Source organism: Cibotium barometz, chromosome 4 (genome assembly GCF_041138505.1).
Source record: "Cibotium barometz isolate CiBa-2024 chromosome 4, ASM4113850v1, whole genome shotgun sequence".
In the NCBI taxonomy this organism is placed as follows: Eukaryota; Viridiplantae; Streptophyta; class Polypodiopsida; order Cyatheales; family Cibotiaceae; genus Cibotium; species Cibotium barometz.
In genome coordinates, this window is record NC_141049.1 from 55523512 (window position 1) to 55548930 (window position 25419).

Below are 25419 nucleotides of genomic sequence, written 5' to 3' on the forward strand. Positions count from 1 at the left end.
TTTTGAGAGGAAATAATAGATCGTGAAAGAACAACTTTTGATAGCGGTGTCAAAGCTGATTTCATGTAAGAAAGCCGATCAAGTGTAAGTGACTTGAATGCAGAAGTTGGCATGAACTATTCAAAACATCAGCAAGGTTGCTTTTAGGAAGTTTGACATGTTTATCTTTAATGTGAAGTGATTCAAGGTAGTAACAACTTTTGATAGCGATGTCAAAGCTAACTTCATGTAAGAAAGCTGATCAAGTGCAAGTGACTTGAATGCAGAAGTTGGCATGAACTATTCAAAACATCATCAAGGTTGCTTTTAGGAAGTTTGATATGTTTATCTTTAATGTGAAGTGATTCAAGGTAGTAACAAATGGACCAAATGCAACCATAAGGAAGGACAAGACTGGGTTTGTTCAAGTTAACTTCACGAAGTTTTGGATTGACTAGAGGGACACCTTTGTGCTACAAGAACATTGTGAGAAAATCATCTTTAAAGCATATCCAAAGGATCCAAGGTTGGTGTTTGTAGTCCAAGTTGCTTCTCATGGCAAACACATTTTTAAAGGCGAGAAACTAGAAGAAGAACCAGAGAGTCATAATGATAGAGTTGATGTTGTTGAAACTCAAGAGCCAAATGATAGAGTTAATGTTGAAATCCAAGAGCCAATTAACGACAAACCTAGGCCCGAGAAAAACATCATCAAGTTCTCATAGAGAGCCAAGTACATCCGACAAAGAGGAGCACATAGATTACCTTGATACTACAAAAGAGCAATTCATTGACTAATTGGTTCAAAACTCCTTAGGTGACATTGAAGAGGATACAAAGGAGTTCCTTAAAATTGATCTTTTTGGAGCCATAGATCTAGCCGAGGATGATGAAATAGATGATGATCTATGAGCTTGGCCAAATATTATAATTTTGACTATAAATATGAGTAAAATTCAATATTTTATTAGGTCTTTAAATTTTATTTTTTTATTTTTTTCAGCTACTACTGGTGCATATACCGACGCTTTATGATGTACCTTTTCCCATGGTTTACCACCACTTATATCGCAACGCCTATATAACTGTTAGAGATAACTGATCGCACCGAGAATAACCCATGATTCCGTTGTAGTGCATGAAGCTTACCTTAAGTGCCCTTTGCCTCCGCTTGGTGCTCATGAGTTACATCACACCCTTTACTTGATAGGCAAACGTAACCTCTCCACAGTTATGGTTGTAACATGTAACATGACTAAGCAACATGCCGCATGTCCTCATGCTGATGATGCTCATCGAAGCACACTTTGTCGTGCTCATCCACAAGCCTTCTGACTCCAAGGCTTCTTCTCATGACTTAGTCCTACACACTACTCGGTCTGGTCTACCTTATCGTCGACCTCGTAGTCTATGAGCTACATCCTTCACGAACTAACCTTTTATGCGGCCCCTTATGCACCCGCGAAGCCTTGAGCTCCATACAATCATGGATCAGCCCATATACCGTCTCATATGACTAGTTCACTAAGTAGCCCACCGTGCAAGCTCCTAGCATGTAGCTCGACACCCACTGCCAACGTCACCATATTGGCTCCACTGTCTGACTCCCATTACGGCTCGTCGGTGATGTAACCTAGTCTATGAAGAGGCACAACGTTTGCCTCTCAGTGTATAATGGAGCACGTCTAATGTCCTAATCCATTGCCGGCCCTATATAGTGTCTACACTACACAGTACTCATATAAATGTTGCCATCTCTTGCCGCTTACGGAGTGGGTCACTCCGTCGACCTCTACACATCGTTACGAGTCCCGGGTCTGTGTCTGTCCGCACGTAGCCTTGTTGTGGGTGGCTACGAAGTGGCGCCGCCTTTTTGTATAGGGCGCCACTTCATTCCATTAAGCCGGGCGCCGCCTTTAGTAATGTCCAAGCCCCCTAAGCTTGTTACACACTAAAGAAATGGCGCCGGCTTTTTGTATAGGGCGCCACTTCATTCCGTTAAGCCGGGCGCCTTTAGTAATGTCCAAGCCCCCAAGGGTGGCAAGATTGCCCGTTCGGGAAGAAAATTGTCAACCTATGTGCGTGCATAACGTGTAAGCGTAAGATAATACTTTCCCGGTTTCGGTTTCTGTTGAAGCCTTCAACTGTCGTTCTTGTCCACACACACAGAGAGAGAGAGGGAGAGAGAGAGAGAGAGAGGATTCGATGCCAAACGGCGTGATGGGCACTCGCACGGTCGAAGAAGCACTCGCTTTCCTGCAGAAGAAGAGCACTACCAACGGAGACTCCGTCTTCTCGCACCTCTCTCACCTCATCCAACATGTAAGACCCCTTTTTTAATCTCACATTTCTGTCTTTTTTTTTTTTTCCCCCTTCCGGGGTTGGGGGAATGGGTTACCATGCGTGCGCGTGTGTCCAACAAGGAAACCCTGAGTGTATTCATGCACTTGCATTCGTCTGCAAGCGGGAAACCCTGCTTGCGGCAGCCTCGTTGAACATGTTCCTACCATTCTTGATTAGCCACTAAGGCTATTTTAATTTGGAAAGGAGGGGCCCCGGACGCAGGGGATCTTCTCCCTCATCACGGCCGTCCTAAATATAATCATGTATCCTCTGGTCACGAGCCTCAGCAAAAAGTTCCTCCCTATCAAGGATTGTCGTCTCCACTCCAAATTTGTGGTACCTGTTTTTTCCTGGTGGGCTGTGGATGCCTGGTCTTGGGCCTGGGGCTGCGGGCAGCATCCCGTGGCTGACTCCAGTAGGGGGGCTTTGGAGCTGTTGTGCAAAGAGCCACTTACGGTCATACATGGAAGTGGGGCCATCCCAAACTCTGAGAGTACAATGTTATGTGGCCCAGCAACCATGTGATCATGCACATGGTTGCTGGGCATACCAAAGTGTCAAAAAGCCAACACTTGGTAAGAGGCTCGTGGAAGTGGGGCTGGAAACACTGGCTCTCTAGCCAGGCTTGGGAGGCGTGGCCTCTCGCTAGTTGATCAGAGGTGGCTGTGGTCATGCAAAGCGGGGACCCTTAAAAGTGACTAGGAGATATACATATCTTTTCACAATCTCCACTGGGGCACCTCTAAACAAGAAGGATAGCCGTGATGGCACCTCAAAGGATGTGTTGAAGACCATGACCTTGGTCAAGACCATGACCTTGGTCTTGCTAAGGTTTACGGTAAGGTCTCTCTCCCTGCAAAACCTTCCAATGCATCCAAGTGTTTCTGTAACGAGGCCTCGATTGCATCTGAGTCTGAGACGATGTCATCTACAGCAATATGGGCACCATGACCTGAGTCAGTGGTGGTGAGTCTTTGCCCCCCAAAGCTGTCCATAAAGGCTGCTATCTCATCAAATGTATAGACCAAAGAGTGTAGGAGAGAGTGGGCAACCTTGTTTGATCCCAATAGTACTGCATATGTTCCAAGAGAGTCCACTTGGTGCATGAACTCAACGAGTCACTGCCTCATGTAAGGCCATCACACCCCAAATCATGTCAAGTGGAAGCTGAAGCTCCTGCAAACATCCAAATAGACGGATCAGGAGGAACAGAATCAAAAGCTTTGCAAAAATCCACAAAGGAATAGTATGCATGCTGTTTTTGTCACCTCGTCTCCTCGATGGTAAGAGTGACAATATGAACCAGAGTGGAAAAATTCCTTATGAAGCCTGCGTGACCTGATGCTCTGTACTCGAGAGGTTGGAGTACAGAGTGAAGATATGATCGAGAGTGGAGAACTTATGAAGTCTGCTTGACTTGATGCTCTGTACTCCAACCTCTGAGCTATAAAGCTGTTTTCTGTCTCTAGCAGTGCTCCTTAGATCTTGGCCATTGTGTGTTCAATCATGATACTCCTGTAGTTATTCGGATCCATGGGGTCTCTTGCTTTGTGGATGGGGACAATGGTGTTTCATAGGAGGCAGAGCCTTGTGGCTTGACAAGAACCCCCACACCCATCGGGAGGTCTATGCATGACAGTTTTATGATGTGCCGGGTCAGCCCATACCCTGAGTGTCACGCATCTCGCAACCCACATCGTCTTTCCTCTTTAATGCCACCAATCCCACTTTGGCTCTCAAAAAGTTGCATACTGGGAAAGAAAAAGATTACGAAGGTGTACGCGGAGAACACTTTGCCCACGGGCACCATGTGCTTGCTCCCATCCTTACAAATCTCTTTAATAGAGCCCTTTGAGAAGGCTTCCCCATATGGTGTAGGGAAAGCTGGCGTGGGGAGAGTCAGAATGATGGATGAAAGTTGGGCTGTGATTATGGATATGGGAAGGGAGAGGTCAAGGGCTGAAATACAGTGGGACAGGTGGTCCTCATAGATGTGGTCTAGATTGTGGTGAAAGTGGATATGGGTGAAGGTAGAAACGGGGGACTGAAGTAGGGGGTAAGGCAGGATATGAGATGGTAAGTCTGGTCAGCTTTTATAGGTGTGGGGGAGGATGGTGAAGTCCTAGACGTGTGGCATGAGATAAGGAAGATAGTCCACTCAACTGGAGCCTCGTGTATGTGGGAAGCAAGTGAGGCTGTAGACATAGGCCAACGGGACATCCCATTGTATATAATCAGCTCGTACATTTCTCCCATCTCTAGGAAGTGTCTCCCATATGTTGTAACATGTCCTACATCCTAAGAGACCGGTTGCAAACCCATCTTATTCAAATCATTTTGGATTCTGTGACAACACAATGGCACCATCTTGAAAATCATACATCATGACCTGTTCTCCCGCTGCTCGTGCATTAAAATCACCCAACGAGAGAACATCCCCCTATAGGGAAAACTTTGCAATGTCGATAAACAACTGTGTATATGGGGACTCTCCCTTCTCTGTCAAGGCACATGCAAATGTGGATTTCTTAGGTGGGAAGTAGCATACAACAATGCGAATCAATCTCAAGCCAGGCCTGCCCAAACATATATATCCACATAAACCGGGCCTCCTCATTCCGTCTAACCATTGTAAGCATTTGATGCATGTAAGGCTTGAATAGGCATGCCACTCGTCATGAGCAGTATGTGCGAAAAGTCTTGGAAAGCAAGGAAGCACAAAATTTTTGCTAAGAAGAGTAATTGGACCTTCTGCACCAATCGTATTGAATATTTAGGGTTCATAGTGTCAAAGGATGGAATATTTAGTGACCTAGTAAAGGTGCAAGCTGTTATTGATTGGCCAGAACCAAAGACGGTAAAAGAAGTTCTGAAATTCCTAGGCTTAACAAGGTGTTTTCATCCCCCGATCTGCCAAGATCGCTTCTCTCTTAATTGCGCTTCTCAAGAATGATACTCCGTTTTTTGATGGACTCATATGTGCCATAGCACCTTTGATAAGTTAAAGGTTGCATTGGTGCCAAATCCTGTTTGAAAGAGACTTCTATTATGTATGAGAAAAACATACAACAATCACAGCTATAAGCCGGAAAAGAATAGAATCACCCCAAATATGTAAGGTGATTTCAACCACTGAGGAGCATCATGATGCCATGTAAGACGTGTGGTACTAGAGGAAAAGAAGATGCATGGTCCCACTCCCGCATAAATATCACGTGCTTCGCTTGCGCAAAACGAGAGGGCCCCTGAATGCGATCCCAAGTAGCCATAAGAGTATGGATGATATCACCCCATATAGTACTAATGCACTGAGACCCAAAAATCTGGACACCCTCAATAGCCTCCGTGCATCTAGCTCTCCAGATCTGCCATGCTGTAATATTGGCAATAATCTCCCAATTGGTGTCAATCCTCTGTCTGGGGGGTGTATAATCAGAGTGAGGAACATCTTGCAATAAACCATGTTGGGCAATACCTCTACGAATGAAAATAGCAGAATCTGTACCACTGTCCTCATAAAAAAGCTGCGGACCGGATTGGGAGAGCCAAGCAACTGCCCCCCAAGTCACATGCATGGCGCGGTCACGCAAATTGCCCATAAGTTGGGCTATAGAACCCCAAATCTGCTGTGCAGTGCTGCATCCCCATAAACAATGTTGTACAGTCTCAGAATCTACCACACACCTAGGACAGGAAGGTACTACACTGAAAATTGATCTCCACTGATTGGTGGGGAGACCACCATGTAAGAACAACCAAAAGAAATGAGAGATCTGGCTCCTTTTGTATGAGTGCCAAAGTCTATGCCAATATCTGCGCTGTATCACTGGAGAAATATCGTAGCTCTCCCAATGAGGCCTGAGAGTAGGGATCCTATGCATCTGTCGAGTGAGGAGAAGCCTGGCATTCCGGACAGTGAAACTGAAAAAAGGAAGGCTTTTCAAAGGATCGAAGGCATCAATCCACTCCCACTCTCCTGGATCCCACTGAAGATATCTGATAGGACTGCCACTATATAACCACAAACAACCAAGAGCCATGAGTCACTATTTGAGGAGAAGAGTCAATGAACCAATGTTTTCCCGAGCGACCAACAATCCTCACTGGACTAAGCCTAGTATCTGGGATGATCTCCTCCATACTACATCTCCTCAATCGCCCTCCAGGCATGATAGAGTAAATGATGCAATCTGTAGCCTCCTGGCCCGGGAGAGCAATGACCTGCAGAGGTATGCCTATCCTCAAAAAAACTCCCACAGCCAACTCGGATGATAGTCTCCGTGAAAGGTCCTAGAAAGCCACTCATGTGGAATAGCTGAATCAATCTGATCAATATGAATGCGAGAGTCCCTAAGATGGTGAATGGATGCAGCTCTCCAATCCTTCGGAAGACTCTTAAAGGTATTCCAAGCAAGAACTGTGTATGCACATCTCTCCCATCCTGACCACTGCATATAACGAGATGCACCAAGTGGCCAACCAGCCTCATTGCTAATGAGCTCGTTCCACATAATAGGTTGTCGGTCAGCCTCGTCCAAATACTTAGGAAGCCTTTGTCGCAAAAAAGATCTCATGCTTCTCCATGCTCTGACAATGGCTGCAATAAGAGGGGAAGATGGTGCCCTGATATCAGCCTCTGTGAACAAAAAAATGTGTGCTGGGCATCCAATCTCTACCGACCCTGGGTGTACATCCGGAAATCTGAGACAAGAAAAAATCCTTCTAAGGCTCAGTGCCTAGTAGGAAACCTCTGACCACAAGTTTGAAAAGCAACGCCCTGCACTGAACATCTGGATCGATAATATTCAACCCCCTCCGCTCGTTTGGGCTGAATAACTGTGAGCCAAGCTACCCTGGCACGAGTGTCTGAGGTGCCATCCAAACCCGACCAGACAAAATTGCGGATCAATCTCCGCGATTGGCCAATGCACGCATGAGAGAAGCACCAACAAGAGGCAATAAACCAAGCTAAGGCAAGCAATACGTGATTAGCCACCAAAGCTCTAAATCTAATCTCCTAGAGCTCCAATGGAGGACTTCTTTCGAATACTCATTAGTACCGGAGCAAACTGCTGTGCAGGAGATATATCAATCCCAACTTGGCATCCCAAATATCTATTAGTGCATCCTCTGCTAATCCAAGTAAAACCAAGCTCTGCACCCCAATCAACTCTCGATGAATCACTAACCCAAAAACCAATAGATTTGTGCCAATTAATGAGTGCCCCTACTGCCAAACAGAACTCCTCTAGTGCTACCTGGAAGGAACATAAGCATATATGTACAGCCTCCAAGAACATGGCTGTGTCATCAGCTAACTCAGAGTCAACTGATTCCTCTTGACTACGAAGAGGCAACCTCAATCCCGAAATACCAGCAGTGGAGCGGAGAAAGATGCTCTGGCCTCTGCAACTATGATATATAATAATGGGCTAAAGGACAGCCCTGCCATACTGAGCGAGAAATCTGAAACCACTCTCCTCTATCACCGCAAGAAGCGAGCACTGTACTGTGGGCATCACGATACATGCATGAAACTCCCTTGATCCATCTCTGAGAGAAGCCCATATGGCTAAGAGTACCCTCAAGGAAGTCCCAATCCACTCTATCATAGGCCTTCTCAAAATCCAAGAGCAGAGTGGCTAAGGGCTGATAGCTCGCTTTAGCCCATTCAACGGCCTCCCAAAACGAGAAAATGTTATCAAAGATGCTCCTGCCGTGTAAGAATCCATTCTGAGTATCATGAATGACATCCTACAAAATTGGCTACAATCTGATGCTCACTACCTTAGCAAGAATCTTATCGGCAGTCCCAAGTAAGGTGATAGGTCTCCACTGGCCAATCAATGTCTTATCCGCGTTCTTAGGAATAAGATAAATAAGCCCCTCAGTGAGAGAAGAAGGCATAGAACCCGTGTCCCACATCTCCTGCAAAGCCGATGTGATCTTAGCCCCAATCTCATCCCAAAAAGTAATGAAAAAAACAGGGGAGAGGCCATCCCCCCCTGGACACTTACCATGAGGTAAGGCATGAAGAGCATGACTGAACTCCTGCATAGAAAAAGGGTCATCCAGAGCGGCACACATCTCCTCAGTGATGAAATGTGTCAATGCATTCCAAACCTTCCTTTGTGACCTGTGTCTCAAATCAGAGTGCGGGTCAACACTAAGAAGCTGGCGATAGTGTAACCGGCCTTGACGGGCGGTGAAACAAACACTCGCACATAAAACACTTCAACGCCATTGAGGACCTAGAAAAGGAAAACAAACAAGGGGAGCTAGAGTGCTCCTGCAAATAGTACACGGACACCGATTGGCCCCAAAACGCAGTGGCGTCCCTTGCGGTATTTCTTTAATTGATTATAAGAGCTTTGATTACAATATAAGGCTGGAAACACAGCCGTCACAGTAGAACCCCTGAAGCCTGCAAAGAACCTGCATCTGGCTTCTTGTCCACTCGGCATCCACAAACAAATCCAACCATTGTTCACATCGAAAGACTCTTTCATATTGAGTCTGCATACAGAAGCTTTCTCCCATGATCAAGGCTGCCACAACCATCCATAGCCTCTCACACTATGAACAGCATCACACCCTGACACATCCAGTGCTCCTGCATCACAACACAGACTCCCAAACTGTCTCTCAAAAGAGTATCACAGCACAGCATACCATACAGTCGACACACCTGTACAAACCCTCTCTACCTTCCAAGGGTATTATCCATCTCTATCATGGATTCCCTGTCCCCTGCCCAATCAGTAGCAAGGCTGTACCAAACATGTGTCCAGTCCTGTACCTTCTGCCTGCATGTGACCTATCTCCAGGAGAAACCCAAAAACATGTTTCCTCGAGAAACCTACGACCTGTTTCCACATGAAACCCTTAGGCCTGTTTCCCTTTTGAAACTTCTCTCCTGTTTCCATACATCTAGTTACCTGTTCCCTCATGAAACATCTGGCAACATAGAGATGCCCATAACTGTAGGTCCCACTGTTCCTTTCTAGCAGGAAGAAAACAATCTGCTCCATGAGCACGCAGCCATGCGAGCTTGCATCACTCCCATGCCAAGAAACATAACCAAGTAACCTTGTACTTGCAGCCAAAGACCCAAGCACATAGCTGAATTTGCAGCCAAACAAAAACAGTCCATAAACAGTCCTGTTTCCACCCTCTGAACTGCCAAACCCTTCCTCTCACAAAGGGCTAGAGAGAACCACTCTGGAACAGTCTTGAGCCAGTGAAAAGAGAGACTCCGAAAGACATCACCTGCAGTCCCACTTGCTCACAAAGAAAGAGAAACTTACAGTCTTGATGTCGGTTTCCACAAGGAAGAAAAGACTCAAGGAAAAGCCCCGAATTGTCTTGTCCTCTTGTCTTGCAGCCGGAAGAGGGAGAATACTTGTGAGAGAACCTGCTGTCCAGCCTTGTGTTCCCTTCTCACAACTCACACTTCCCAACTGACAACCATCTTCTGAGAGAGAAAAGAAAGAACCTGCTGGCGCCTGTACCTTCTGCAATTCAGCAACCAACTACTAAAGAGAGAGAGAGAGAGAGAGAGGAAAGAGTCTTGAATCTCTGTTCTGTAGCACAACCAGCAATCAGCCTTTGACTTTTCCCCCATGAAACCAGTCGCCTGTATCTTCTGCAGATCTGTGCAGGTGTTCACCATAGAAAGGGGGAGGTCCATACACTATTCAGCCCCTGCCCGCCAGTCGCTCCAAGATGAAGTACACCCCTGCGTATGCATGCAGTTAACAGACAGAGAAAGGGAAGAAACTCTGTAGCTGTTTTTCCAGGCTTCAGAAAAACGCTGCCCTCCTACAGTCTCTCCAAAGGCAAGAGGAAGCGAGGAGCAGCCCTGCAACCAGCTTGTATGCCTTGTTTTCAGAAAAGCTTCCCTCTCCCTTGTGCTGCCCGCCAGCATCTCCTCTTTTTTCCAAAAAGCACACACGTGGCCCCAAAATAGCATAAGGGCCACGATTATCCCCAAAAAGGGGTTCTTTTATTTTTAAAGGATTTTAAACCTTTGTCCCCTCCAAAATCCTTTGTCACCATGGGTTATGAGAGAAGACTTTAATCACTTGGCCCCCCTCACACTTGGGGTTGTCCACACATGGGCTTACTTTTTGACTCCAACCTGATGCCATTCACACTGTCCACCATGTCCCCGTGCACACCTGCATGCTGTCCAGAGAAAAACACAGGGTCGTAACAGATAGAAATCAGTGGCAATCTGTCTAACCATAAGAGGATCTGGGTGAAGAGTGCCATGTGAATCCTGCAACTGTTGCCTGACACTATCTCTGGCATGAGATGGGCCGTGAGAAGCAAAGAAACGTTTGTTACATCTGCCACCCATCTGTGTCCAAAAGGATTCTTGGGCATGGAAACGGTACTCCGTGCGCTTCTCAAGAGAGTGATGAAGTTCTGCCCTAACAATACATAAAGAATATGCAACCCATTGAGCATGAGGATGTTTCTCGTGCTCTTTCTGCAAGGCAGCCAGTCTGAAAACAAATGATCAGGGATGCGTACATGGGGTGCTGATCCATGACAATTCGGATCTCTAATACATAAAACCACTGGGCAATGATCCGATTTAGAGGTGCCTGTAGCAATAAAAGTATGCCCACCTCTGTCAAGCACCCAATCATCCACATAAAATCTGTCTAACCGTGCATAGATACATCCTGCATCTCTTCTCTTGGTAGACCATGAATAAAGAAGAGTGGATGGACTCCTCAAAATGTCATCCTCATGCCAACAATCTCTGCCATGAGAGTATAAACCTCTCCCAAGACGCTCTTTGAAGAGGATGCACCAAGCCCTCATGTCCACCTCTTTTATCCGTTGGCATCTCAACCATATTAAAATCCCCACCAATAATCCAATGGTCGGCAAGAGGCATCAGTGTAGTGAGAGATTTCCAAAGGGCAATCCTCTCACCTCTATGGTTAGGAGCATAGAGGTTGAGAATACCAATGCGTGTAGTACCCTGCATAAGAAGGATCCACTGCGCTCTCGCAGGCAAAATGACACCATGTCCAATGATGCAAGGCAAGATCAAAGCTGAAACAGAGATACAGACACCACCCTTGGTACCAACAGCCGGTGACCAAAAGGTGTGTCCCGAGAGAAGCTTGCCTGATCTCCCACACTGGCTAGCATCCAGTTTATGCTCTTCCAAGAGCAATACATCCATAGGTCCACCTGTGATTGCACAATGAAGCTGAGTTTTTACAATTTGTTTCCGCCGACACGGAAAAAAACCCCCAAGACCCTAAATGTTCCAAGAGACAATCCTCATAAGGAGTCAGAGTAGGAACGACCAGATCTTGTGGTCAACGAAGGACCCCCTTTAGAGACGGAAGTACGTCTTTCATAGGTAAGGGAGGGAAAATTTGACGATGTATGTCACCAATTGGCCGACCATTTGGTCCATCTCCAGTTTTTGTGTCTCGTTCACTTGAGGCTAGCCCGGTGTCTCATGTGAAGAGGCTAGTATTTTTTGCTTGACATGGACGGGAGCCAGACTGGTGCCACCCGTGTATGACCTGGACTGTGTTCTATCCATGGGATTGTCACGCCATGGAAGAGCCAGTATTTGTGCCGTGTCTTGCCTATGGGACTGTCACTCCATAGGGAGGCTCGTACCTGGAACTGTCTTACCTATAGGAATGTCACTCCATAGGAAGACCAGGATTTATGTTTTACGTCGTGCCATTTTTGTGCCCGACAGATATTTTGTACTTGTTCCATGAACGGGCGATATGTCCATGATACTATTTGCACATGCACTCATGTTCTGTGGAGTTCAATACATTTTGAACATTTGGCATTTGTGTGCTCCATGGTGCTTTAAAAGCATCTAGCTCTTTGTGCATTTGAGCCTGGAGCTCCAGTTTCATGGCCTTAGTTGCATCTTCTACATGTTTCTGAAATTCTTGTTTCATTGCCTTAATTTCATCGCCTTCTTGTGTGAGGATGTCTTTAATGGCCATCATGCTTGTATGTAGTTTTGGAGTGAGGGCCGGTACATTTCTCGGGTGTATAGCTTGAAGCACCTTGACCGCTCTGTCTAGGGATACACATGGGAAAAAATGGTGAAAAAACATTGACAGAAAAAAACCACCACCCTATAAGTGCTAGTGGTACAATGCAATAATGATGCAATGTCACAGGGCCTCTCCCAGTGTTTCCTCTCAGATTTTTGGAAGAGGCTCTGGGACAGTTTTTGGCCTCGAAATATCACCCTCTTTTTGTGGCTGATGGCACACAAGAGCTTGACGGTTGGCACGTGGTTGACCATTGGAGGTCGACCAACAGCTTGCACGAGGTGCGGCCACCCTCAGGAGTCTCGGCGACATTGTCTTTTGGGATTCCCCGAAGGCTCAGCAGGTTCGGTAGCGGATTCTACGCATCTTCACGATGGATAGTGCCTCGACCTCCATCATTACATGGGGCACTGTCGCTTGGGCCACAGAGGTTGAGGTTGTTAGGGCTTATGAGGAGGATGGTGGGGGGCTAGCCCTTGAGGTTTCTTACCTCCACATTTTGGCACTACCAGTCACAGTCCCATCTACTGATCACTGGAGACCGGGCTCATGTCAGAGATGGGAGATTTGCAGTAGCATTGCAGCCTGGCACATCCCCATCTTCACGATGGATAGGGTCTCAACCCAGATCGTTACATGGGGCACTGTCGCTTGGGCCACAGAGGCTGAGGTTGTAAGGGCTTATAAGGAGGATGGTGGAGGGCTAGCCCTTCAGGTTTCTCACCTCCACATTTCGGCAGTACCAGTCACAGCCCCATCTACTGACCACTGGAGATTGGGCTCATGTCAGAGATGGGAGATTTGCAGTAGCACTGTAGCCTTGGCGATCTAGATGCAGCGAAGCCATCAAGGGTATCCACACTCTGCTTGTAGAGTCCATCGGGAGCATTTGGCTCGACATCATCCATACCCTCCACGGTCAGTGGGGGAAGTTGTAGGGTGGCTCTGATTGCATGCGGAAGCGGCGGGAACCTTTCTAGAGGCTCTGGCGGCTTGGCCCTTTTCTCACTGATAGAGGAGGTGATCCCACTTGGCATTATAGACCACCTGTGTGGTTATTCCCCGCCCCCTCTCCCCCTGTATGAGATAGCCTTCTCCTCATCTGGCGGCTTGGCCCTTTTCTCACTGATAGAGGAGGTGATCCCACTTGGCATTATAGACCACCTGTGTGGTTATTCCCCGCCCCCTCTCCCCCTGTATGAGATAGCCTTCTCCTCATAGAGCGGCTAGCCGGAGGGGAAGTGCATCTTTCTCCACCATTTGATTATTTGATCCCCGCCTTGTACATGAGGCGAGGTTGTATCTAGCCCTTTGTGGTTGTACTCAGCCCATCGTGGTTGTTTTTCATTAGCTAATAGAAGGATCTATTTCTCGGAAAAAAAAAAATGATACAATGTGAGGATCAAAGTGGGTCCTTGACATCTATGACTATATAGAGACTGTGCACATCCATTGCGTGTGGAGGGGCACTTCTATATCTTTGGAAGATCTCTCGGATCTTAAGCTGTTGGGTGGAGCATCTCCTTGGACCACTTGGTCTAAGGTGTCTAGCTTGCCCCACCTTGACTGTTTTGGCGAGGGAGATGCCCGCAAGGCGGGGTGGCACTTGTGGCACGTGCTGAGAAATGAAAATGAAATGAAATGATATATTAACGTCCTCAAAAGGCCAAAATGACCTATGAGACCAAAAAGGTTACAACAATTGGTGGATTTGATACAATGTCTGTGTAAGAAAAGCTAAAACAACTAAACAACTAACTGAAACTGAAACAATAACTATGAGGAAAAGTAAGGTACTAGGAGCTCCTAATGAATAACATCTGGGAAGAAAACTCTAGCAACAAAGGTAAGCATCATATACATCACTATCCAAAGACGTCTCTCATCGGTCGATGGCGGATATCCTCAATGTCCTCCATGGTGAGTACTCTAACTGGACGTCTCCCATGCCGTGCTAGTATGGTCCTGATCCTCTGTTGTAGTCTCCGCCGGTTTCGAGATGGGCCTCTCATCTTGGGGCGCCTGGACCGCTCTAGCTCTATAGCCCGATCAATCAGTGTACCTCCAGTGGGGCTATACTCTGGGGCTAGCTGTAATGCCTGCTGGCCTGACTGCTCAATCTCTGGTCGAAAGAAGTCTGTAATCTGCCTCTGTAGGTGTCTCTCCCTCTCTGTTCCCCTCCCTCTCAAGAGACCCTCTCTATGTCTACGCAGCTCCAGCAAGTATAATCCGAGGCATCTCTGATCCTGGTATCTCATGACTCTGGAAGGTGGTCCGAAACCCTCTCTGAACAGGCAGTGAAAACGGCCTCGTATCTCATAATATACAGGACAGTGACATATGTAACTTTGTTTCTGGCTCCATCTGGCACAACTGACAAATCCTGGCCTCAGGTGGTACTCCTTTGAATCTGCGAGTCTCAATGTCTAGCTGGTGTGAGGATGTGCGCATCTGACCAATAGCACACCGTACCCCATGAGAAAGATGAGTATCCATGTAGCTGGGTCTAATCACAAACCCATCCTCCGTGAGCTGGAGAAGATGATCTCTATAAAAAGCCATCTTCGTACCAAGCTCGTGTGTCGGTTGTATCCATGTCCTCCTAGTGTCCAGCTGAGTCAAGTCCTGCCTGATAAGTCTGGTAATCTCTGCTCGTGTGAGAGAGAGGGAGGGTGCATCCAGGGAGTACTGAAATGGAGGTAGCCTGTCCATACTAAAGCCATGCAGTTGGAACCAAGCGGTCATCTGTGCATACCAACATGATCTGTCTCCCTGTGATGCCAACTGTCGTGAAGACTCCAGGGCTAAGCGAGCATATCTGTCTCTAGGGAGAGCCCAAGTGCTATGTATAAAGGAGACTGATCGAGTGAGTGCCTCTACTACCAATGGGGGGGCAGCCATCTCTGCACGGATAATATCATGTGGTACGGAGGCCTTGGCCCTAATCATCCGGGAAATCATAGAAACCAAGGGCCTCTCCATACATCTCCATCCATCAGTGCTACCAGCTTGGCTGTGGTGATCAAATCAACTCTGTGGGCACTCCCATCTCCTGTAGTCTGCGCATGAGTCTGGCTCTCGGTACTGTGTCAAAAGCTTTGCGGAAATCCACAAAGCAACAATAAATCCTCCTGCCATATAATCTGCCCTCCTCAATAATAGCTCTGAGTGTCAAGATGTTGGGGTAAAGGCATAATGCCCACCCTTATAGTGTGTACAAGCCCATAAGTTATAGTACATAGTACACTTAGTACTTTTAATGTACTAAGTGCACTATGTGTACTAGTGCAATATACATGTGTGATAGGGGAGTCACACACTCATATCATGAGTTGACTTATCCCCACAACTCTCTCTCTCTCTCCCCCTTGTTCTCTCTGTGCATGTCTCCCACATGAATTACTCTAACTCTAATTCTCCCATTCAACTGGTATCAGAGCCCAGGCTGCCTCGAACTGCAACTGAGGAAAGTCACTACGCAGAAGAAACTCAACAAAGCGAGGAACAACCCCTGCTGCAATGACTTCTTGAATTGGAGGACTGCGCTCAATGGACAAGAGCTTTCGGAACTGAGCTGGACTGGGCGGCAGTGGTGTTGGACAGCTGCTGGGGCGGCATGCCCTCCTTGCGCTTCTTAAGCAGACTGTGAGGCGTGCAGTGAGTGAGTAAGGCCGGAGGAGGTCCAGTCGGCTGGCTTTCAGGCGGAGGCGGCGAAGGCAGCTGGGAGCGATGGCATAGAAGGTCGCAGCAGCCAAGCGAACCACAAGGCAGCAGTCGCAGGCAGGTGGGCGGACACGTAAGCCTGTAGGCACGCGAGCGAAGAAGCAGGCGAGCGAAGAAGTTGACGGGCGACAGCTGATGGTGTGCTGAGTGTGGAGCGAACACAGGCGAAGGCGAATACGTCACAAGCGGTGAACGTGTAGCGCTACACGGCGCTGGCTACTAGGCGAACTCGGAGGCCAGCGCACACAACTCCCGGCGTCCATCGAATACTAGGCTACGAAGGCGTTGGCAACTGGGCGTGAGTGAACACGTAAGAGCCAAGCGGCTTGTTCATTACGAAATCGCTATGGTGCTGCTGCATAAATCGTGTCCCCGTTGCTGCCTGCTGAGGAGAGCTTCATAGCAGCCAGCCATCTGAGCATCAGCTACAGCTACAGCAAACATCACCATAAGCTTGTGTCTCCACGAACTCTGCAGCACGCCTGAAGAGCCCTCCAACAGCATCAGATTTCTGCAGAGCAGCACCAAATTCAGCACACCCCCCTTTCCTGCAACAAAATTCAGAAATTACAAGGTATCTTGCTTCAATTTTTTTTTGGGACTTGCAATTGAGCAGGTACAATTCAATCAATTGAGCAGGTACAGGTGCCGAATTGCTCAATTTTTGAGCGAAATTGGCAAAATTGGGTGACATTGGTCACAATCAGGATCAATTTGCAGGAAATTGGATGTCGAAATTTGGGGCTTTTGATGTATTTGTGCAATTAAGCATTCATACATGCTGTATGATGTGAGAAATCGCACATTTGGGCAAAATTGCAGCAAATTGCAGTGCAAATCAAGGGGCTTTTGTGCCGATTGGATTGATTTGCATGCAGGCAATCGCATTTGATGCTGTGGATAATGTGTTGATGCCTTACAAGCACTTAAAGTGCCTGTAAATCAAGGGGCTTTCATGTATTGGATGTATATGTGGCCAGGGGGAAACATCGCGAAGACTTTGGATGCCTTCATGTGCGTCAATGTACCATGTATGATCAGCAATTGATCTTAAATCAAGGGGCTTTTCAAGATTGTATGCTTGTTAAGCCTGGCAAAGCAGCAGGCAAGACATTTATGCCTTGAATCCTCAGAAATCAGCTTGCAGTCAAGGGGCTTTTGCCCAATTTCTGTTCGGGACTGTTTTATGCAGTGTTCGGGACTGTAAAAGTCTGATTTTCACTCATTTGGACAGCCAGGAGAGCATTTATTGCTACTGTACTTGTTGGTACAGATTTGGCACAGCTTTGTGCAAGTTTTGGCATGGCTGTACACTGATTTGAGTGAGGAAAAGGTTCAATTTCAGCTGCTGTACTTGCCGGTACAGGTTTGGTACATCACAGGTGAGCACTTAGTACTGCTGTACAGTACTTTGGAAGGGCAACAGAGCACATTTAAGGTGCTGTCCTAAATCTGCAGCAACCAGATTTTGGTGATTTCATCACATAAAGTGGGAGAAAAGTTGCATTCTTGCTTCCGCAGTGGGAGATAAAGCTTGGGAGAACAACTGTGAGCACTTTGTGTGCTTTTGGTGCAGTGTTTGCACATTTTGCAGGGAGTCAGGCATTGACAGGTTGCATATTGCTATGGCAACCACAGGTGAGAGCTCTTCATTGCTTCACATCAAGAAGCTTGAAGGCTCACATAACTATGATATTTGGCAAACCCAGTGCTATAATGTGTTGCTCCAGAAAAAGCAGCACAAGCCTATCAAAGAAAGGGGTGTAATGCCCGCTTCTCTTACTGCTGAAGAGTGGGAAGATATGGATGAGCTGGCAAGATCTACTATCATGTTGTCTGTGTCAGACTCATTACTTTTCAGCATTCGTGAAGAGAAGACAGCTTGGGGAATGTGGCAGAGATTGCAGGACTTGTATGCCCAACAAAGTGCCTTAAGCAAAGTGTATTGGTTGAAGAAACTCATAGGTCTTCAGATGAAGGAAGGGGCGTCTATGACAGCCCATCTAAATGAGTTTAATGGTATTGTCAGCCAGGTCATTAATCAAAAGTTGGCAATGGACGATGAGTTCAAAGCCACTTTTCTGTTATGCACTTTGCCAGAGAGTTGGGACACATTCAGGACAGCCACTAGCAATTCGCATGCTATGCTGTCATATGCAGATGTTGAGGGTGCTCTTCTTCAAGAAGAGATGAACAAGAAAAACAACTCTGTTGGAAAGTCCAATGCAATGAATGCACGTGGGAGATCCCAACAAAGGGGAAAAAGCCAAGAACGGGGAAGGAGCAAGTCTCGCTCCAAAAAGGATTTGGAATGCCATTATTGTGGCAAGAAGGGACACATTAAAAAGCAATGCTACAAATGGAAAAATGATCAAAAGGAAAAGGGAAAAGGCAAAGACAAAGACAAAGATGAAGCCAAAGATGTAAAGCCAAACGGCAAAAGTGGAGTCAAGATTGAAGAAATCAATGTGTCACATGCAGGTGACAGTGAGGATGAGGTCCTATTTACGTCTTCACTTGATGCCCATTCACTTCTTACAGGTGGTCATGGTATGCACTCATGGATCATTGATTCAGGTGCCTCCTTTCATGTCACAGGTTGTAGAGACTTGTTTGTCAGGTATACTGCTGGCAATGAAGGAGTAGTTTATTTGGGTGATAACCATGCATGCAAAATTCTTGGCAGAGGTGATGTGAGGCTTGTGTTTTCAGATGGCTCACAGCTTATGCTCCATGATGTCAGGCATGTGCCTGAGATCAAGAAGAATCTGCTTTCTACTGGACAGCTTGATGATGCTGATTATGTTACCACATTTGGTCGTGGAAAGTGGAAAATTAGTAAGGGCTCACTGGTTGTTGCCAGAGGCTCTAAGGTGGACACTCTTTATTTCATGCATGCAGGTGTTTGTCACCATGCTACTGTAAATGCAACCGAGCTGCCGGAAATCTCTATGTGGCATAGCCGGTTGGGACACATGAGTGTCAAAGGAATGGAGCAATTGTCTCGTTTGGGTTACTTGCCTTCTCTAAAGTTTTCAAGTTTTCAGTTTTGTGAGCATTGTATATATGGTAGGCAACTACAGTGCCCCCACAAGAAAGCTCTTGGACAGAAAGATGCTCAGTTAGAGCTTGTGCATACAGATGTATGTGAGATGCCTCAGCTTTCTTTGGGAGGGGCAAAATATTTTGTGTCTTTTATAGATGATGCCACACGCAAGGTGTGGGTTTATCCTCTTCGTTTGAAGAGTGATACATTCTCAGTGTTTCAGAAGTTTGTTGCTCATGTTGAGAATCAAACTGGCAAAACACTGAAGGCTTTGCATTCCGACAATGGTGGAGAGTATATGTCCAAACAGTTTCAGGACTTTTGTGATGCTAAAGGCATCAAGAGGGAGCTCTCTACTCCTTATGATCCTCCACAAAACGGGACAGCAGAGAGGATGAACAGGACCATTCAGGAGAAGGTCCATTCTATGTTGTCACATGCTGCGTTACCTCATGGTTTTTGGGCTGAAGCTGTTATGACAGCCGTTCACCTTATAAACAGGTCACCTAACACGAGGCTTGGTGGGAAAGTGCCAGAGGAAGTATGGACAGGGAAGCCTCCGTCATACAAGCACTTGAGAGTGTTTGGTTGCATTGTGTACGTGCACATACGCAGGGAAATGCGCACGAAACTTGATCCTAAGTCTCACAAATGCATATTCCTAGGATATGGTGACAGAGGTGAAATGGGGTATAGACTTTGGGATCCCATGAATAGAAAGATCATACGCAGCAATGATGTCATTTTTGATGAAACATGCATGTATAAGGAGCCTGCAAGGCAACAGGAGCCTAGCAGAGTCATCTTTGATGATGATGGACATCATGGACGACAACAAAGGGCTGTGAATCAGCCATTACAGCAGGAAAACCAGCCCTTAAATGGTGCTGAAAATGGTCCAAATGGACAGCCAGAGATGGCAGAAGATATCCCTATGGATATACCACAGTTAGAGGAGATACCGGGCATGATTTTTCAGCCTTATGGCATGGAACAGGAGCCACCAATGGGTGATATGCAGGCTGGACAGCAACCTGCAAATGATGGTCATTGGGTACGGAGGTCCACAAGACCCTCCAGAGCCCCTGACAGGTTTGTTCCAGGGGTTGACTACTTGATGCTTACTGACTGTGGGGAGCCCTCATGTTATAAGGAGGCTTTATAGAGGGCAGGCAAGGCTCTTTGGGAGCGTGCCATGAAGTCAGAGATGGATTCTCTGCATAAAAATGGAACTTGGAAGTTGGTGCATTTGCCCGCAGGCAAGAAGGTTTTGCCATGATGGATGTGAAGACTGCTTTTCTTCACGGTGATCTCCATGAGGAGATATATATGCAACAGCCAGAGGGTTATGCAGAAAGTGGAAAGGAGAAGCTTGTATGCAAGCTGAAAAAGAGTCTTTATGGGCTCAAACAGGCACCAAGGGAATGGTATCATAAATTTGATACATTCATGAAATCCTAGAAATTCAGGAGAAGTGACATAGATCACTGCTTATACACCAAGAAAGCTTTGGATGGCAGTCTATTGATCCTCATCTTGTATGTTGATGATATGTTGATTGCCGGGAAATCTCGTAAGGAGATGGATACCTTGAAGCAGAGGCTGCATCAAACCTTTGATATGAAGGATTTGGGTGATGCAAATCACATCTTGGGTATGCGGATACTTCGGGACAGAAATCAGCATGTGTTGTATTTGTCTCAGAAGGAATACATTGGCAAAGTTTTGCAGAGGTTCAATATGGACGGGGGGAAGAAGACTAGTACTCCTTTGCCTCCATATGTGAAACTCAGTGCTATGGACAGCCCACAGTCAGATAGTGGCAGGGCTGATATGGCCAAGATTCCGTATGCTTCAGCTTGTGGCAGTCTCATGTATGCCATGGTTGCTACTAGGCCGGACATTGCATTTGCAGTGGGAGTGGTTTCTAGATACATGGCCAACCCTGGCAAGAAGCATTGGGAAGCAGTGAACGATGTCATGAGATACCTGAAGGGCACACAAGATATGTGCATATGTTTTGGCAAACAGGAAGCATTAGTGCATGGTTACACGGATTCGGATTATGCCGGTCATCCAGATAATCGGAAGTCTACTACCGGTTATGTGTTTACATTCACAGGAGGTGCTGTGTCATGGATATCCAGGATGCAGAAGTGCACAGCCTTATCTACTACAGAGGCCGAGTATATTGCAGCCACAGAGGCTTGCAAGGAGGCATTATGGCTATCTCGGTTAGTGGTTGATTTGGGTTATACAGGGGATATTCCATTGTTGCATTGTGATAGTCAGAGTGCCATCCAGTTGGCAAAGAACCCTGTCTTTCATGCAAAGACGAAGCATGTGGATGTGAAGTATCACTTCATCAGAGAGGTGATAGAGAACAAGCAAATTCAGCTTGTTAAGATTCATACAGATGACAACCCGGCTGATCTGTTGACAAAGAGTTTGCCTCCGGAGCGGTTTGCTCATTGCAGACACTTGATGGGCATTGGATGAGGCCAGTTTCAGCCTTGATATGGCCTTGTATATTATCATGTACATGCTGATTTTTCTTTTCCTTTACTTAAGGGCACTTTGCCTTTAAGTGGGAGGTTGTTGGGGTAAAGGCATAATGCCCACCCTTAATAGTGTGTACAAGCCCATAAGTTATAGTACATAGTACACTTAGTACTTTTAATGTACTAAGTGCACTATGTGTACTAGTGCAATATACATGTGTGATAGGGGAGTCACACACTCATATCATGAGTTGACTTATCCCCACAACTCTCTCTCTCTCTCCCCCTTGTTCTCTCTGTGCATGTCTCCCACATGAATTACTCTAACTCTAATTCTCCCATTCACAAGATATGGTCAAGAGTGGAGAAACCTCTCCTGAACCCTACCTGCTCTGATGCACGTATGCCCTGTCTCTTTGCCCATCTCTCAACTCCTGCTCAAGAATAGATGCATATAATCTAGCCAATGTGTGACCAATCATGATGGTACGATAATTCCCAAGAAGCATGGGATCCCCTGACTTGAAGATAGGCACAATCGTGAACATGTTCCAAGTCTCAGGAAAACCCTCACACATGGCTCGGTTAAACATCATAGCAATAAGCTCTGCAAGCATATCTCTGGCATGAATAAAGTGCTCTGCTACCAAACCATCATGATCATATGCTCTCCCAATCCTCATCCTGTCAATAGCTTTCCTTACCATCTCAGCAGTAAAGAAAGCACATGTCTCTGGGCATGGCTCCGATGGGTCTGGCACGGGCGGCTGTCCTGGTGCTGTGTACAGGGATGCTGCATACTCACCCCAAATCTCTGTGGAGGTAATACGCTGGTGATGGTGAATGCTTATGGAATAGTCTCCATGCCTCGCCTGAGTCCTGATTCATAAATAACTGATACAAATCCCTCTCTAATTGAGCAAGATAAGCCCTCTTCTTCCGTCGCACTAGGCGCCGGAAGGTAATCCGTGACTGTCTGTGAGTGGTAACACATGAGCACCTCTCTTTGTAATCTGATCCTCATCTCTCTGCACTCCTCATCATACCAGCTGTTCTCGGGCATGTTCCCAGATCGTCTCCGTGTAGGCTGACTATGGAGATATGCCTCTGATGCTGCAGCATGAAGCGTCTCTATCAATATCTGAGTGAGCTCATCTAATGCCCGTCCCGGCTCCTCGGCACATAAGCGTCTGTATATCTCATCTGTGTACACGGTGTTAGTCTCCCTCGTAAAGGTATAATGAGTGTGTGTGGAGACCTGTCCCAATGGAGCTGTGCTGAACTGAAATGTGAGAGTGAAGGACAAGATAGCATGATCCATTGCTACTCCAACCGGCCTAGTGCCTACCATAAAATCCTGAAAAGAGGGAATGAGACTGGGCTGAGCCATAACATAGTCCACTGTACTAGCACCATGCCGATGTGGAAAGCTAGTGAAACTGCCCGTTGTCGAGAATCTCTGTAGGCCATTCAGGATGGCCAATCCATGTGCAGTCCCCATGTCTATCAAATACCGCCCATACACAGTATGTTCCTCATCATGTGAGAGTCTAGATAGGCCCATATCCCTAACATCAAGCTCCCTCAACATCTCCTCTGAGGTATCATAAAATACTGTCTGGTTATGGGCGGTCCTGGCATTGAAGTCCCCCAGGGAGAACGATGTCACCATCCCTGGAGAACTCCCAAATGTCATCATCCAAAATAGAAAAGGGAGACTGCCTGCTAGGTGATGCATACACTGATGTACTAGGAGCAAAATAGCATATAGCAATGTAGAGATATCTGCCCGTCTCTGCCCTCAGTCTAACCCACATGTACCTAGCTTGCTCATCTCTGCGGACTATATGTATCAGTGGCTGCAGCTCCTCTCTAAACAATACTGCCACTCCTCCTGAGCCCCATCCTCTATGCTCTGAACGAGTCTCCTGTCTACCAGCTGTCTCCCATCGGTATCCACTAACATGTGGCATGGACTGTCCAGGAGCCTGATGCGTCTCACAGTAGAAGATGATGTCCCACCCAGTGAAACTATCCTCAAAAGCCCCTACATCAAGGCGTAGAGATCCATTACAATTCCAAGCAGCAACTTTGAGTGTAGTCCCATAGGTCTCGCGCCGTCATGAAGAGCGCCTCTCCATAATAACCACTCTACCATCTCTATAGAAGGCCACTTTCCCTTTCTCTTGGGCTGCCCTTATCTCGGGCATAACTTCTTTCACGTGGGCAAGTTGCGAGAGTGTGAGGTCATCTCCAAGAAATATTCCTGTCTTCTTGAGTGTAGGACGTTATAGGGCGGAGAAATGGATCGAGGTCGCCAAGAAAGGGAAAGGTAAAGAATCGCCACCCATCCCCACTCCCACCATCATCAACATGACCCTTGAAGAGGAGCAAAGGAGGAAGACCCGGGCCTTACATGTACGAGTGTCCGGTCTAAAAAACCGTGATGATGCGGAAGGGGAAACCAAGGAGCTCTTCTCTAACATAACTTCCTTCCTCTCTCTCTCTCTCTCTCTCTCTCTCTCTCTCTCTTTTCGCTGTTCGCCCGCCTTTCTCCCGCCTGGGCTGGCCCGTCCCTCTGCCTCCCTCGCTGTTCGCCCCTGCTCGACGCCCCCCCCTCTCCCTTTGTTCGCTTGCGCCGCCCCCCTCTCTCTCTCTCTCTCTCTCTCTCTCTCTCTCTCTCTCTCTCTCTCTCTTATATTGTTTGTATATGGGCTCCACCGATCCATGATGATTCACAGTTGTATCCAGACACATGCACACTTTTTCTTTTGTTTCTTTTCTTCCGAGGTGACCGGAAGAACACAGTTGTATTATTTTTTGTCTCATAGGCCGACTTTGGCCTCTCGTAGACGTTAATATATCTTGCTTTCTTTCTTTCTTTCTCTCCCCCTCTCTCTCTCTCGCTTCGCTACTGCCACCGCCTTCTGTTCGCTTCGCCCCTTTCCCACCCATGCCGCGCTGCTGTTGGCCGTGCTGCTGTTGGCCGCCCTTTTCCCACCCACGCTCCGCTAATGTTCGCTGCCCTTTCCCACCCACGCTGCGTTGTTGTTCGCCGCCCTTTTCCCACCCACGCTCCGCTACTGTTCGCCTATGCTCGAGAGATAGTGCCACCAGGTGCATTTTCAGGAGCCCCGGACGAAGGGGTGGCTATTTGACACATTAGTCACACCGGCATTAATGTATGGAGCAGCGGTATGGGCGCCAAGCCTTGCTACCCATTGGTGGACACAGATAGAGAGACCACAGGCCCTCATGATGGCACGCATGATACACAGCTAACCGTCAGTACCTCATGACATTATCCGAGCAGAGTTTGCTGCGCCTCCTATGATGGTAGAGGCCATATTTCAGACTATATGCGTGCTAGACAGATTCAGAGAGATGCCACAGACAGATTGTCATACAGAGCTTTCGAGGCATCTAGATAGGTGGCTGAGGCAGGAGACAGAGGATCATGGTATGCATAGGTCACACATTGGTTCTCACAGCATGGCCTAGACATGGATCATCTACCACCATTCCAGTATGACAGGGATGCACCACATATCCGTCTCTCTCATAGTGAGAGGAACAGAGTATTGAGACAGGACCTATGGCAGCTCTATACACGAGAGACATGGATATCGCCTACACAGCCTCTTCCACCGAAGATGCTATACTACAGAGATCACTTCATGAGTATCACTGATGATGGATTTATAGAGAGGCCTAGATACATGGAGGGCTTTTTACAACACGGCTCCCGAGTGGCTATTGGTCAGCTTAG

General features: G+C 47.0%; 1 protein-coding gene across 4 annotated transcripts in view; it reads left to right on the forward strand.

The window, feature by feature from the left end:
• Nucleotides 1-2017: 2017 nt before the first annotated feature.
• Nucleotides 2018-25419, forward strand: part of LOC147639416 (flagellar radial spoke protein 4-like) — a 129692-nt gene continuing 106290 nt past the window's right edge. For all 4 annotated transcript variants that reach the window (XM_086791121.1, XM_086791131.1, XM_086791133.1 and 1 more), the window contains exon 1: nt 2018-2301. In XM_086791121.1, coding sequence (XP_086647247.1) covers nt 2185-2301 — 117 coding nt within the window. In that variant the 5' untranslated portion in view covers nt 2018-2184. The remainder of the gene's footprint in view (nt 2302-25419) is intronic.